At 38.1% G+C, this 16,687-nt stretch overlaps 1 protein-coding gene across 3 annotated transcripts in view; it reads right to left on the bottom strand.

Annotated features, from left to right (window-relative positions):
* SDCCAG8 (SHH signaling and ciliogenesis regulator SDCCAG8) overlaps nt 1–16,687 on the bottom strand; it is a 119,337-nt gene that overhangs the window by 41,404 nt on the left and 61,246 nt on the right. For all 3 annotated transcript variants that reach the window (XM_075412626.1, XM_075412627.1, XM_075412628.1), the window contains exons 14-16: nt 10,925–11,052; nt 8,708–8,816; nt 1,800–1,931 (exon numbers count right to left, since the gene is read on the bottom strand). In XM_075412626.1, coding sequence (XP_075268741.1) covers nt 1,800–1,931; nt 8,708–8,816; nt 10,925–11,052 — 369 coding nt within the window. The remainder of the gene's footprint in view (nt 1–1,799; nt 1,932–8,707; nt 8,817–10,924; nt 11,053–16,687) is intronic.

The raw sequence follows: 16,687 nt of genomic DNA, 5'->3' as shown, positions 1-16,687 counted from the left end.
AAAGAGTGCCCTCTTAAAATCCGGGTAAAGTATACTGTTCATCATTCAAATACTTGACAATGTCTGCCATATTTACATATTGTAAAATATTAAATAAGACAAATGTTATCACTGTCCTGTTTTCTCTTTTTGTTGTCATCAAAACAGCAGCAGAAGGTAAGGCACTGCCTGCAGCATGACCACTCTGCTTTCAAACCACTCTTCTGTTCTGGATTAATGCTTTCAGTCTTTTCTAGTGTATAACCATTGCTGCTGCAGCAAAGAATGAGCAACATTTTCCAGTACATCTACTTGATTCTGACAGAGGAAAGGTTGTCCGAAAAACTTACAAGTTAAATTCAACTAGATATCAATAATTCTACAGGAGAACAGCTAGGAGAAAGAAAAAAACAAACAAACAAACAAACAAACCAACCTTTTTCCCCCCCAAAAAGTAAACCTGAGTCCTCAGTGCATGTTACCCATATGCTAAGAATCCACCACAAGTAAAGACACCAAAAGGGAGGTGAGATGAACAGAAAGCTCATGTAGCCACACAGCTTAGGGACACAGTCATAGCATTTTGAATTTCTTTGTTCTCTGAACTATAAAAGATAATGACAGTCCTGAGTTACAGAAGAACAAGATGAGGTACAGACCGAAATCTGACAAAGAAGAAGAAAGAAGGGGGTCTTGAAGATTGAAAACAACGTACAGAAAGCTTGTACAAAATAAGCTGATACGGACAGAGAATGAAAAGATGGCAACAAAAAAAAATTACAAAAATGAACACTTGGAAAAAAATGAGCATACAAGACTGACTGCTTCAGTATATGCAAGCTCTGTTCCTATCAAGTGGTCAGCGGTCAAAAAAGCAAACAGAAATTTGCCCAGCCAGGACTATCTAGTCCAAATGAAGTTAAACTGCATTTTGCCTTTCACTACTGACAAGAGGTAGCCTGGCTGATCGGGTTTGCAGAATTGCCTCTCAGCCATCTCCCTACTTTATCCTCCACCTCCCAAACCATGCCTAAGCTCTTTCCAGTGCCCGTTACACTGAATTATGGAGTGGAAAACAGAACAAGAGAGCAGAGATGAACTTTCCGGTACCAAAAAGAAAAGTCTGCACAGTAATCTTCAAGGCCATCTAGTACAAATTGCAGCACAAGGCATTAGCAGTCTGGACACTCTGGCCAGAACAGTCAATCGGTATTGGTGGAAATATTTCATATTAGTCTTGCTGTAGCTGCTCCCAGCTCTTCTGGAGGAAATTGCTGCTTCTCTGAAAGGCTAGTGATGCCTGGGAGCTGTTAATAGTTCTCTGGTTACTAAGATCTTCAGTAAGATTTGTCTGTTTATACAAGATTAATATTACTGAGAAAGGTAAGACGGTAAAACCAAAAAACACACCTATTACATGGCATAACTGAATCCACATCTGTACTCTACATTCATCTTACTGATTAACCTCCTCTCTCTTTCCCCCCTCCCTTTTTTTTTTTTTTTTTTTGTAATATGGTAAGACAATTCATCCAACTTAGAGCAGAGAACAGCCGAAGCAGCCCACACACATATGTACTAGGCTCAAATTCTTTGGAAGACTGTGTTGTTCAAGCTTCCCCTCTATTTACCCAAAATGGCACAAGCAAAAGATGTTATAAAAAAAAACTTGACAGAATGCTTGGAAAGGGGGAAGGGGTGGTCATTTTCATACGGAAAGAGTATTACTTTCAGACAACCTAGTGTCATTTTTATGTTTACACAACACAACAGGTACAGGGGAGCATACCACATACTGACAGATTAACAGGACCTCCTACCTCAACTTCATCCTCTCATGCATTCTCCCATGCTGGACACATTGTTGGTCCAATTCATCATTCCGTTTCTGCATCTTCTCCAATCTGCCACGAAGATACTCTTTTTCCTGACTAAGCTGGTTGACTTCAGATCTACAAAAGTAAAACACAGTGATGATGGATGTTGTCAGATTTCATCCTGCAGCGTGCCATCAATATGTGGCTTCAGCACTTACTAAATTTCATACATGTATATGTAATGCATAAACAGGCTATTACTAGAACTTACAGAAACAAAATACTGTTTCAAATAATCTTAAGACAAAAGAACACGATGCTGAAGGGTATCTGGTAAATATGCCAATGGCAATCACTCAGTCATAGGTTGGTTATGCTAATTTCAGCCTAATTTAAACAGGCATGTCATTTGGAATTATGTGTTGATGTTAAATAAGATCAATAAATGTAAATTCATACTTGTTAAACAAGAATTTGGCCAGCATTTTGAAAACGCATTTCAAGTTCTTTATTAGTAAAAGCTAACATCTAATTTAAAAAATGGCTACTAAAAACTCATTTAACCTTTACCGCACTGTACAGGTTGAACTCTCAATAGTAGTACTGTTTTAGAAACTTTATTAACCTAATATGCCCAAAAACCATTACACAGATTAAAACAAACAAACAAAAAAACACCCTCAAAAAAACACATTCAGGGGAAAATGAATAAAACCTTAAGAAACAAGGGACAAATCACAAAGGCACACCCTAATCTACATAAAACTCGGCACAGCCTTTAAGAAAATTAGTCACTTCTAGCAATTCTTATTCTTCACGAGTGAGCAGATACACCAGATCCATGAATGACCTGGGACTGCTACTTGCTACATCTCTAACCATCAGCCCATGGAGAAACAAGCATGAGCTGTTTCTTAATATCAGGAAAAAATCTCAGTGATAAAATATACATTATGCACTTGTACAGTTTAACTCTTTGGAAAAGGTTAATGAGAACATGTCAGAATCTGCTATACCATCAGAAAGTAAGAATCAAAAGCAAGCAAATTTGTTTTATGGCATCTGCCACTCCAGATCTTGAGGTTAAAAAGCTTCAGAGATATCTTTAAATCATAAACTTAAATATGCTGCAGTTACAGCAGAAAGATACTTTACCTTCCTGGCTGTTACAGAATGCAACAACAACTGACATTCTGAAAAATACAACAAAGTGCAGGGGGGAAGGAATACTCCTCCCTCAAAACATGTTGTTACACTGACAAGTCAAATCTGGAAATGACAACATAATCTTTTCATGTTTAAATAGAGAACAATACATGATATCATCTGTGAATCTGTAAGAACTTAGCAAGGGAAACTTTGGAAGAAGACTGTCTGTAATTGAATTTAGACAGGGAGTTACAGCTCTATTAAGGAACATCACTGACAAATGCATCAGAATTGTGCTGATGTATCTGTACATCAAAATTAAAGGCACAAGTATGTAACAGTGGGCAGGATGTTACAGGAGGGTAACTGAACTCGAATTTTTACACCGATCATTTAACAGAAATACTAGTAACTTAATTGTTAGCATTAACAAAGAACTGTCAGTTGGACCAATTGTTATCACACAGTATGAATGCAGCCTGTACTTGACACTGGTACTGTAAGAAAGACAATCAGTGAATAAAAGCAAAGGTTCACTGAAGAGCAGCTCAGCAGAGACCTGATGTAACAAAGCCCAAGCAAGTGGCAATAGAGCCTAAACTCAAGATTGCATTCCTTTTTTTTGCCAGCAAAATGCAACAACAGCATTTGTCATGTGGGAATACTGTAAATTATCATGCTTGTAGGGTTTCCCAGCTGGGTGATTCTGCTTCTTTTTTCTGTATTTATATGTGGCTGTCTCATTCATGGAAACAGCAGAAGCAACTTTCAGGGTGGTAAAAATCTTAAAGTTCTAAAGGGACTTACTCATCTCTAGCACATTTGAAGGTTCTCAAAGTCCTTCTGGAAAGATCAAGGGATTCAAACCAACCAAAACCAAAACGCTACTGAACATTACAATTAATGAAACAAAAGAAAGTACTGAATTCATTGAAAACATGAGTAGCATGATCTCTCTTCCCTAAAATAGAGCTCCAAATGCCTGATGCTTTGAACCATTTTACTTGCACTCTTTTCTCCTAAAACATCTCTTTTGTAATTACAGAAAAAAAAAAAAAAATCATTCCAGTTAAAATATTATTTACACAATGTCCCTTTCAAGTAAATATCTAAGGGTCTGACCACCCAGATTCAAGTACTTAATTACACTGAAACTTTGGAGGACAGCGCATATGAAGGGCAGAATACTACTAAGGTCAATGTTAAAAGGTTCACATGTGTCAGCATTAAACCGAGAACACTGGTCCCAATACAACACCGCGCACCAGGAGTCTTCATTATCACCTGACAAAGATTCCCCCTGCATCTTTAAATATGCCACTCATCCACTTCAGTTTCCAAAGACTAAGAGAACAATTAGTTCGATGTGATATTTAAATAACTTCGAAATTGTTGGATTAAAAAAAAAACCCAAACCCAGCCATCATTGTAATAAGCCTGAACAACTGTAATAAATGTGATAGCATGTTCATACTAGGAGTAACAATTTCACCCAGCCAGGGGCAGGACCAGGTCTGCGTAAATGCTTCTGACTCACTCTGCTCCCGAGCAGCCACAGCAGGGACAGTAGAGAGAGGGGGGCAGGTGCCAGCGTACGCAGCCCTGAACTCCAGAGACAGCCCACACCTAAGGCCAGGGACAGCGGGACATCAGACAAATCTATGCACTAAGCACTGTGTCTGATGGATCCAGAACAACTAAAGGACACGGCACGGGCAGGCCGATGTTGCTCCGCAAGAGCTACTCCAGGTCCAACAGACCGAGTAGTAAACTGCGATGGACTCCGAAGAAACTGAAGCGTGCAGACATTTGCAGTGCTGCCATCTGAGCTGAACTCTGCATGGAGTGGCACTTCTGCAGACTCAGGCTGGGCCCACAAGTCCTACAGTCATGTTCATGTATTTGTGCGTGCTCCTGAGATCTGGTAGACTCAGCAGACCTGTATGAAATCAATATTATTTTGAAACTGCACAGAGCAAAGCTACATCATCACATGGAAATAAAAATGTAAAATGCATGCTTGTAACTAGATGGGTAATAGATTTTGCCAAATCTCATTTACTTGTCACTGTATTAAAAAGAATTGATGATGACTGAGGGGAGGACAGGGACAACAACAAAATACCCTCTATTCTTCTGGATCCATTCAACTACCAAGAAAGCCTCAGCTTCTACTTAAAAATAAGTTTAAGTTTTTATTTACCATCCTTGCTGGAAGAGTCTTGGAAAAAAAGAAAACCAAGTTCCTCCAAAACATTCAAATATTGGAGGCAAAGAACCAGGAAATGACAAATAGTAACAATTCAGTCAGTCTCCGCATATTTTTAGGATGAGCTAACTTTTGCACACTGATAAGGCAATGCTGCCTTTACTCCTCTGAACCACCTTTTGCATTGCAGCACTTTTTAAGCACTGCCTTTTCCTACTCTTAAAATCAATTGTTTACTTGCACAGCAACTAAATACATGCTCTGACATCTTTTCTGCTGACACAGTATTGTTGCATAGGATTTTAATGACTGATCCTTCAGACAGACCGTTTCACATCTTCGTACGGCCACCTTCAACAAACACTTCATTCCTGGTATTGAGCGCAACGACTGCAACCAAACATGCAGAGAAATAGTTCAGCCGGGTGTGTGTTCTTTACTTCAATTAAACTCACACAGTTGGATGCCTACTGTTGCCAAACCAGTAATATAATTTATACATTATAGTCCAAACAGTAAAACTACACTAAAAGTCATTTAACAATATTTATAACACCATAAAATACAGTGTTAAAATATATGAACTGCAATATGTACCAAAATTATAAAATTTGTTTCTCATCATCAGTGATTAAAACCAGGATCATTGCTCTAGCTTCAATACTCACAACCCTGGTGACAGATTAGAATTCAAATCTTAATGATCAATTTACAATTAACAAGATAGAAGTGAAACAAATTAAACCAACCATTATATATAACGAGACCCAGCGGACTCCCATTGTTCCCCTTAATTACAAAACGCAAATCACAAATACACAGTGGGTAGTGTTCAGCATTAATCTACAACCTAGAAACTCAGACAGTGACAATCAGAGAAAAAAAAACCACAAAATAACAGAGAAGAAAACAACAAAGGACTATATTTTAAAACACGCCTATGCATACAAAAACCTTCACAGACACTATCTTCTTTCTGCACAGCTTGAGGGGTTTATAATTTGTCCGACATTGTCTTTCTGAAGCTTTTCTAAGTATGTGTAGGGGCTAGCTCACAAGAATGGTTCCAGCTTACACAGAAACAAGAAAAATTCAGTTTAGATCTCTCAGAAAACCTGTATTAAATATAAAAATATATGTGCAATTCAGAGGCATCCCACGGAAACTGGGCAAATACGTAGTTGTCACAGGTAAATTTGAAATGCCTGTTACTACAGATGGGCCCGTTACTTCCTATCAAACCCACAAAATTTTATATAAACTTACCCTTGCATCTGTTATTAAAAAAGCTTGAGTGCTTTACCAATTCAATAATGTTACCACTAGTATACAGTTATTTCTTAACCCCATGGAAACTAATGCACAAAGAGTCTAGAAGTATAGCAAGAAAACACACATCCAGGTCCAAAATTCAATTTATGATCATACCAAAAACATGAAAAACACATGGAAAAAATATTTTCCATGCAAATAGGATACCCTGCTGCTTCATGATCTGCTTTTATTAATGTACATGAGAACTAAGTTATAAAATCTTCCAGAAATGATAACTTTTTTTCAGAAGACAAAGCTACAGCACTCTGTCCCAGAAATGTGATTTTACAATATATCCAGTAACAAGAGCATGAAGACTGCCTCTCAGAAAGCTGCTACTGAAAGATATATACTGATCAAGCATTTAAAACTTTGCCGAAGTCATGTTCTGCATTTGATCTCCTGATCACTTCACTTTTTGAAGGCATCTATCAGTTTACCATTATCCATCATCTCCAGTTCCGCCCTTCTGTTCTCAGTTTCACACGCTTTCTTTGTCCCTACCTATTTCTCCATTCTTGTTACTGACTGCAGTAGCTCCCACTCCAGTGCGGGCAAGCTCAAGCTATTTTAGGGCCACTTCTCAGAACTGCTTTCATACATTCTTCCATACTGTTTCATGTGCAAGATATACCATTTTCTGGAGATCCAAGAGGGCTCCTTTTCCCTTTTTCAGGTTCTTGACATAATCAGCTAATGCTTCTAGGTGGAGAAACACTTGGCAATCTCCGGTATTTATTTTCAGAGAATAATGTGTTTTCACAGTATGTTTTCTGTCTTTCCTTCATCCTTTTACAGTTACTAGTCTGTGACTGTGAGCTCTAGCAACAAAGTCTGTGTGCATTTTTATTGCTGGAATAATAACATGATTTGAATCTATTTAGATTTTGTATTACTTTAACAGAGGAGCTCTGCTTTTTCAGAAGAAAAATTCTGCTTGCTCCTCTCTCGAGTACCCATTGCAACATTTGCAAGGGAAGATCGCTTACATTTCATCAAGTTTCTCATTCCTTCCCCAAACACTCTGGATAGGATTCATGTCCCAACTTCAGTCACTTAACAGCTAGTCAACACGTTATATTCAGTGGAAAGTAGGATAGGCAGTGGAGGCAGTACCTGTGGGAAGCGTGGTTTTTTTTTTTTTTATAAATACATATCTCTGTGTGCGTGTGTCTGTCATCTACTTATATCATTCCCCTTTGACCATTCCTGGAAACAGGATACTGGGATAAATGAACTCTCTTCCTGAGTGAGTGTTACCCCTGCTATGTTACCTCAACAGGATGATTAAATCCGCCCAGTAGAAGAATAATCCTATCTTGAAAACCAATTTTATCTTTGCTGTTTTCCTTACTTCACAGAAGCCATACAAGATGAATCCTACCCTTAATTACTAAACACAATTTGCATGAAATTTACAGAAGTTCCAGAATGCCAACTCACTACTTCAGTCCTGTTTATTTAGGACTGTTAAGTCCTAAATAAGAACCCTGCAGAAAGTTTCAAAAGACTATTTTCACACTTCAAAATGTAAAATCAAATGATTTACTGGTATAGAACTACCAAACTCATAAGATGGTTTTTTTGTGTTTTGGTTTTTTTTAAGATAGTCCTGTCCTACAGAACTTCTAAATAGATACCTTCATACCTTTGTATTTAAAGCAGTTATTGCTTCCAGGTTTTGTTCTATTCCTGAATTTTTAATGGCTTTGTATTTAGACTTGCTATTGATTTTAACAAGAGCACCACATAACAAGTGGTGGCAGAATCGGAGCTTCGATGGCAAGCAATTTTGATGACAATTATTTCAGAGATAATTATTCAGTGCGTAGTATTGTGAATGGAGTTTTAAGTAAACCATTAAACCAACAGATTACAGTTTTGAGAATTTTAAATATTTAGTATTTTTCATGTAATATCAGATAAACTCGAATTGCAGCTCTGTTAATAATTTTCCACTCTTCATATTATTAACATTAGGAAGAAAACAGTATGCAATTTTTACACTGGAATTGTCTAAAAAATTTGAAGTAATAGCCAGAAACATAACCTGAAAAGCAGAAAATTGGAATTACCCTGGATAAAAACCCATTCATGTTTCTTAAGTGGCATATCATATTGAGATGATGTGTAATACCTGGGACAAGACGAACAATAATAAATATTGACAAAAAAATAAAAAAAAATAAGGCAGCATGTCCTAATAATAGAAGGGACAGGATAAGAAAAATATACTAACCTGTATTTTTCTGACATTTGTTCCAACTTCCGTGCCAACATACAACATTCTTCCTTTATTTTTGCTATGAATGTGTTCTGGGAGGTCAGCAGTGAATCCAGTTCATTTACTAGAAATTACAAAATTTTAAAACTAGAGATTTATCTTACAATTACATAAATTTACAAATCATTTAGAAACTGTTTTATGTATTCTTGATTTATTTCCTCTAGTCTTTCTGGGTTTGGTATGTTTTTTAAAGTTTAGCTACTCGGACATGAAATATTGGCATCATCATTCACCAGATAAAGGCTCTATGTCAGAGTAAGCTAACCTAAAGCGTTAAATCGATGTTGCCACTGAATCAGGTCTCGTATGAGAAGTATCACCATAAAGACTACATATCTAATCTGGTGGTTTTGCTTTTTAGCTAGAAGTTCATTGACATTTCTGGGAGGAATAAAATTGGCAAGCCATGCCTCAGCAGCCTTTTGCTTGCGCAACTGATGCAGAGGATATACTGGCAACCCAAACACTCACATTGTAGACTCATTTAATCCTCTCCTTACAAAAGCAGGTTTTTTATTTACTGGGTCCTGCCCTTACTATGATTAATGTATTTTTTCCTCTGTAATGCTAAGATCTAGACTTATTGTCCAGTGACAGTTGCAGTAAAACCATTTTATAAATTACTTTTCAATTACTATCAATTTGGGCTGCACCAAAACTCGTGACCTAGAAATCAAGCATCTATTTTTTTCAAAAGGAAGATATTGCAAAATCATGTTCTGAATTTCTGCTTTTAAAATCAGAGAAAGAGAGACCACTGTTACCCTAATTCCTTGTATGTGAGTAGGGTCATAATACACAAGGGTTTCTTTATGTACATAATGAATGACTATCATTTTCAACCCCTTCTAACCCTACTAGAGATATGTAAAAACAAACTGTGCCTTAATGTTGTTCCATTTCTGTATACTGGGACAATTTATGCACCAGGAGGGTAAATTACACATCTCTCGTGAAAAATTATACTGGGTCATATGCAGATGCGTTAGCTAGAGCAAGGAAAAAATGATTCTGTGAGCTTCTTTCCTTTTCCTACTGCGTAGACAGCAGCCATAACGTAGCTGTTTGCAGTCCCTGAACACACAGACAGGTCCTCTAGTACTGTGATAATGCTGCAAAAAATGGCAGAAAATCAGACAGCAGATGTAAACACGCCTGCTACCTCAGGTATTGTCTGACACTGTTTAGGATTAATACAGGCTACATAATTTTTCTAAAAGTATTGCAGAACTGGTGGGCAAAAATGGTATTTTATTAAACATATGAATATACCATGTTCTGTAAGAGCTGAACTCCTCCTCCTTTCCATGCCCACGGGTTTCCTCTCTAACAAAAAATCTTTTTTTGTTTATAATATGCACCTTTATTAATGTTGTTGGCATAGTACTTCACAATAATAAAAGGCTTTTTTTTGTTTGTTTGGAAAACCCATTTTACTTACAGATTAAAGGTTAGAAGTTATTGATCAGCTAAGTCAATGCAATGAAGTCTCCTCTTATGAGAAAGTGAAGTATGCAAGGGATTAAACATCTTTCTTCTAGATTGGGGGGGGGCACATGGTAATGCTAAAAATGTTTGAGGCTGCAAAGATTAAATAAAGGAACATATCAATTTGGAGCCAGTGAATTACATCCAGCTGCGACAGTGAATTAAGAACCGATTAATGGCTAAAGCTTTTCTCCAGTTTGGATGCCGAAGCAAACTCATTAAGCTTTTAGAGTAGCTATAATGTGTGTACTGTGGGAACTGTTCAATGCTATTCAGGAGACTTTAACTGTAAGCTCAGAGCATTTCCCGCAGAGCTTCTGATGCTATTTTCTTTATATAACATGTGTGCCTGAAAATCCAGCCAAAAACAAGCCCTTTGTTTTTCTACTTTGTTGTGGTCTCTCTCAGCTTTACGTTTCTTGAACACAGGTAAATAAACTCATAATCCAGATGGTGCAACAGATGTGAGAGCAGCACTCTGAAATCAACAGACAGTGGGCAATACTTTCCATTTTCTCTTTTAAACGCTAACTAATATGTAATTCGGAATCTCCGGTGTAGTTAGCATCTGCTCCCTTCGGCCAGCCAAAGGTTACAGGTGTTCCTGATGTCATTTCACAGTAAGGCGTGGGCCTGGCTTGTGAGTGAGTGCCCAGGCTCTAATCTTTCCCTACCACCTACCAGTTTTCTCATGCTGGGCCTCCATTTGCTGCATCTTCTGTGTCAGCTCCTGCTCTCTTTGCTGGGCCTGAAGGGCTCGGGCCTTTGCTTCATTGCTAATGCTTTGCTGAATGCTCTCTTTCTCCAATCTATACAAAAAATAAATAAGAAATAAAGAAAAATAAAAATCATACACTGAAGATGATAAATTTAAGAGGCATAGCAGAATATTCAATTAATAATAACAAAAAAAAAGACACTGTATGGCCAAGCTTTTCACACTAAACATCCCCTTCCCACTTCAGGTTATACAAACTGACCTTTCTCTTACAATGTCAAACATTCTCCAGTGACTAGCAGAAAATGGATAAAAAATATGATCTATTTCCTGCGTGAAAATTAGCCTTTCAGACAAAACCACAAGTTTATTTTTAAACATTTTAAACACAACTTCTTTTTCACAATGAAATTGCCCAACATCCACTTTGCATTGAACAGATTATTTGCATTTTCTTTTAAATTCTATTTATTTAATTCTGCAATGAAGCTTAGGGGCCTGACCCTGAGATGGACTGGTTCCCAGCGAACCAGCAGGAGATAAGTCAATGGGAGCGATTGCCACACTGCTCATAATACAGCTACTCTGAAAGCTTAATGAGTTTTCTTAAGCAACTAAACAAGTTTTAACTATTAATTTATGTAAACAGGAGATGAATGCATCCACTACAATAGCGAAGACTGCTAGTACAACAGAGGCCCAGCCCCTTGTGGTTCTGCTCACTGGGGGGTTGTACAGGAAGGTCTAAAGCCCAGTGCTATTATCGAAGTACGCAGGCAAGAGAGCAATTTACTTGACCAGATATGCAAGATGGGGCAATCTACTCCTGAGGCAAAACAAATGCTAGACTACCACACTCCATTGAAGCATTTTATTTAGTGCAAGCCAAGCAAAAACAGCATGGAAAATAAAATCCCAAAAAGATATATGCATATAAATTAGAAAAGGTCTGAAACTGCAAATTCATACCTAGACTTTCCCAAAGGTCGTGAATATTTATCTGGTGCACACCAGGATCCAGATTCAAAATTTCAGTGAGTTCACACATACAAGGATTTATTTCTGTATTTCAAATGCCATATATAGGCACACTTCTCTACGACATACCACTTGCTACATTTAATAGCTTGGGATAGGTTTCAGTAAAGTCTTCTGAATGTGTTGTTTTATTCTAGGGATAATACCTACTTCCGGGACTACAAAACAGAACACGGGTGTAGATCATGTAAGGATAAAGCCACATCTCATGTGGTTGCTGCACTTAACCTTTGGATTGGTGCCTAATAACCCATCCGAGATATTGCAATATCTCAGCATGACACACACAATGTTAAATCTTCTCTCTTCAACTTACCCCAAAGCAATACAAATGGTGGGTCACATTACACTAATTCCTCGTCCTGATGTTGCAAGCCCTACCTTAGGCAAAACTCCCTTTGAAATCACAGGCAGTTTTTTCTGAGGTAAGATTGAAAATATTATTTGACACAGAGAATACATTTAGATAGCAAGGACATTATAGCGTTACAGAAACAAAACACATTTTTCAAGTAAATTTCATACATTGAACTGCACTGTATTCACATCATTCTCAGAATTACTTTGTAACTGTGTTGGGGCTATCCTAAGGAGTGATGCTTGCATCATTTCCTAAGTGTAAGCTCCAAATACGGAAAGCATTACTATGAAAAATCTTTCCATATCTGCTGGGAATCAGTCTATTTAAACCCATTCCCCTCTTCCAAATACCTGCTACCTGCAGATGGTTGTCATGAGCACCGGACTGCTCAAAAAAAACGCACCAGCACCTAACACATCCCTGAGACACTTCCAGCTGCAGGCAGTGGCAGTAGCACACTATTCTACTCAGCAGCGTCTCACGCGAGATGGCCATGTGCAGTTGGGTGCTGTGCTGTCATCTGGCACGCAGCTGGATGGGTAGCGTTCTGCCAGGGGTAGCCTTCAGCACGTATCAAGCCGCACAGCTCAAGCTACCAAGGCAAGCCTGCAAAGGCTCATTCCTCATTGGTAGGGTCCCTCCTGTCAAAAACATGCCAACGGGCAAGTTCAAAACAAATGGAGAATCTACTGCCACCAGAAACGCGGTCTCGCTAAGGGGACCCATCCAAAAAAACCACTCACTTGTGCTACTTACTTTACAGAGCAAACAAGCAGGAGCTCAGAAACCAAGGATGCATGGCTGAGTTTCCTCTGGCTGAAGTCTAAATGGCGTGGGTGAAAATGAGTTCATACAGTGGATAAAAACCCATCTATAAGACTGGGAAAACACAGGTAAGACTTGCAGAGAAGGGTAGCTGACAGGTCTCAGTCTTAGCACCTAGAAAATTTTGGGATTGCGACACGTCCAGTGCCATATAACAAGCAACATCTGAGGTGCTCAGAGCCGCTGAGGAACCAAAAAAATTCCTGGAGCCAAAGCTGTCTAAACTGAGTGGCAAGTCCTTGAACTGACACCTTCCCTGCTCTCTAAATTCAATCTCTCTGCCCTCCCTACAGATAACTTCCCCAACACATTTTACATATAGAGAAAAAAAGAAAAAAAAACAGCAAAGAACCCCGGGATAAAACATGCAGAAGGCAGCCAAAGAGCCTTCAGGAACTGTCTGTAACATTCCTGCTACAACCAGCTAATACTGCAGGAGTTTTAGAAGGTTTGACACCGGCTGCTTATTTGCAATTACTCTTAATTGTGAAAGAAGGGGAGCTCGACTTAAGAATATCTATGGAGTGCTGATCAGTTTTACTAAAGCAGAAGCACTGAACTCATGGTGACTTTCATTTTTGTGCCATAAACTCAGAAGCAACCAAAGACTCACTGCCACAGAGACAAGCTCAGGCTCTCCTGGAGGCCTGTTCTGAAGTGCAAGTTTTCCACAGTGATTTTAGCTCTAAACATTGACTGTTCTGAGCCTGAGTTATGGCTGTCAGGAGCAGCCTACTTAGTTAACTTGTTCACATATCTCAATGAACTGGATATTGGTTTGCAGTGACTGAAAGCTATGCTTTCGAAATATTCTTGACAAAACAAAGGGCATGGTATACTGCAGCTTATAGCAAGGAAAAAGAATAAAATTGCCATCACTTGCAAAACTTATAAAAATCCTTGCTGAAAATGAAGTGAAAATTCACTTTGACCTCAAAGCTAACATAAAAGTATGCTGGCTGAATTTGAGTCACCATATTTAATGAAAAAAAACCCTTTTCCACCACTAACAAACAAAAACTGGATCACAGATCCATTTTCAATAGAAGACTGCTCTCTGTCAAATGGCTTCTCAGTGAAGAAAAAGACATAAAGACTAGTGATGTGAAGTTCATATTTGACCTAAATAATAGCTCATCAATTTTTGACTGTAAAAGAACAGAACTCAGATTGATAAAACTTTGAATTTCACAACACAGTTCATTAGTAGGTCCTTCTGCAAAAGTCTTTTTGCTTTGGTAATCATAAAAATACAAAATGAAAAAATATAGGAAGAGTCTTAATATAGAATTAGGTCTCTGACTGGAGGTCTTCTGACAGACACTATGATGTGAAGCAACCATGCCTCCTATATTGACGATTTGATTTTTCCATGAGATCAACTTGTGGCATTTTGTAAAAAGCTAATGGATCCATTAGTAAGGACTATGAACTTAATTGGTCAAATTAAAATACCCTAGCAATTATCTCAGTTCAGTGGCACACAAGGTTATCATAACCTTATTTTTGACATCTTCACTTCTTATTAATTATAGTTAAAAATGTAATTATAAACTCTTTCAGGCTTTCATATACGCTTACTTTAAACTGGACTTCATAAATTATTAGGCATAGGTGGTATTTAATGTTCCAAATGTTTGATGTATCTGGACTAACAAGACTGTTGGTCTAAATAATGACCAGTCCTGCAACTCGGCACCAACACTCATACTTGGGCAGCAAGAGGACCAGCCGAGCCTAACACTGATGCTTTAATCACATGCCTCAGCGGCTGAGCACAGACCTCTTCCGAGATGACAGGTAGCCAAGTGGGCCAGCACTGTGAACTACTGCACAACAAATCTCCTCAGAAGAGGGAAAGCACTCGGCTGAGGGCTCCCTCAGCTCTTCCAGAGGAAGTGGGCTGCTTCTCCCAGTATTTCTGAAAACAGCATAGCACAAGCTTCTATATACTAAATGGAAAAACAGTTTTGAGAAGGTACCTAAGCACTTAAGTCCCAGTATCTTTTAACAAAATCTGGCCTGCAGGCACTCAAATCAATTAGAACACTTTTGAAAATAGGACTTGAAAGCCTATGTGTATTAGGAACTGTAAAGATTTTAGCTAATATCTTTGGATACAAAAGCCCAGCAACATTTTATGCAGTCTACTTTGCAAGCTTTCCACAATATAGGTCTAGTGAACTGTCCATTACAAGCACCTTTCTGAACCATCTTCTCATAGGTTATTTCATATTATCACTTCATCTACAAGTGTCAAGGGAAGCATGGAAAATCAGCGTATATCCTTGCTCTTCTCTCAGGCTACAGGGGAAAAAAACTATACAGCAACATCCACAGTCAAAAAAAAAAGAATAAAACTTGAAACACGAGGTCACAGTATCTACCCTATTCTGTAAGGGAAAACATGAGAAAAATGTTTGCAGTCTCTTACTTTACCATCAGAAAGCATTCAAATACCACAATGATAAAGGTCATGAGAGAATGTATATAGAAAAAGATCATAGGCTGGGTTAGAATATTTCACAACTTTCTTCCCTCTGTCCTCCATATGTGTCTTCATAAGATTTTCATATACAGCAGGCTAAGGGCTTGGGTTTTCTTCAGGTCAGCAGACAAGCCTAAAGGTTGGTCTGCAAATATGAAAAAACCCACAAATCACCAAGAAGTTATTCTCCCCAGGAATGGTCTTAAATCATTTTCTCTATTAATGTAAAACTCCTAAAATGGCTTTCAGACCTGCCTTTCAATTTAAGAGCACTGCAGCATCCTATTCAGCTATTTATAATGGTGAACATGTTTATAAAGTTTTATCTTATGCTGCCTGAGGTCTTAGTATTCTCCATCATCTACATAAGGAAATACAACATAGTAAGATCCCAAATTCTGCAAGTAAATAAGTAAATGCTGTTTTTAAGTGTAGCTATGATTCAAAATTATTAATTTCTATCTGCACAGAGCATGTTTGGATCAAGTCAATAAAGAGACTTGGGGTCACAAGATTTCACCCTTTCCCGTAAGTCAGGTTTCTTGGAATCTTTTGGTTAGCATTGTTTTGGTTCTCTTCCTTTGTAAGGCCTACGTACTTTTATCTAATAGGTTCTTCTTAATACCTGGGATTGCTATGACTGAAGACATAGCTGGACAGTGTTTCCTGGTTTCCTCTTATAAAACACCGTAGATTTTTTGCCATCCGATTATTTGTAATAAAGGTTTTGATTTTTTCAGAGTATGTGTAAATCTGCTCCAGCATGTTGGGACTGGCTGGATTTTACAGCTCTTGGTACTTTTACAGGGCAGAAGGAGAGGCATGAAACAAATGTTCTTATGTCAAAAAAATAAATTAAAAAAAGATGCACTCGTGCATGCTTGTGGAAGAATTCTGTAGAAGCATCTTTTAAAAGCATCATGATCAGGTCATTTCTTTAAAACTCTCCAAGGAGCTGAAAAATTGCCCTTCCTGTATCCCATTGTGGGAATTACCCACTGAGTTGCTCTTTCT

The sequence above is a fragment of the Opisthocomus hoazin genome, chromosome 2 (genome assembly GCF_030867145.1).
Source record: "Opisthocomus hoazin isolate bOpiHoa1 chromosome 2, bOpiHoa1.hap1, whole genome shotgun sequence".
Classification (NCBI taxonomy): Eukaryota; Metazoa; Chordata; class Aves; order Opisthocomiformes; family Opisthocomidae; genus Opisthocomus; species Opisthocomus hoazin.
Note: the sequence above shows the minus strand (reverse complement) of the source record. Positions and strands in the feature narration are given on the sequence as shown.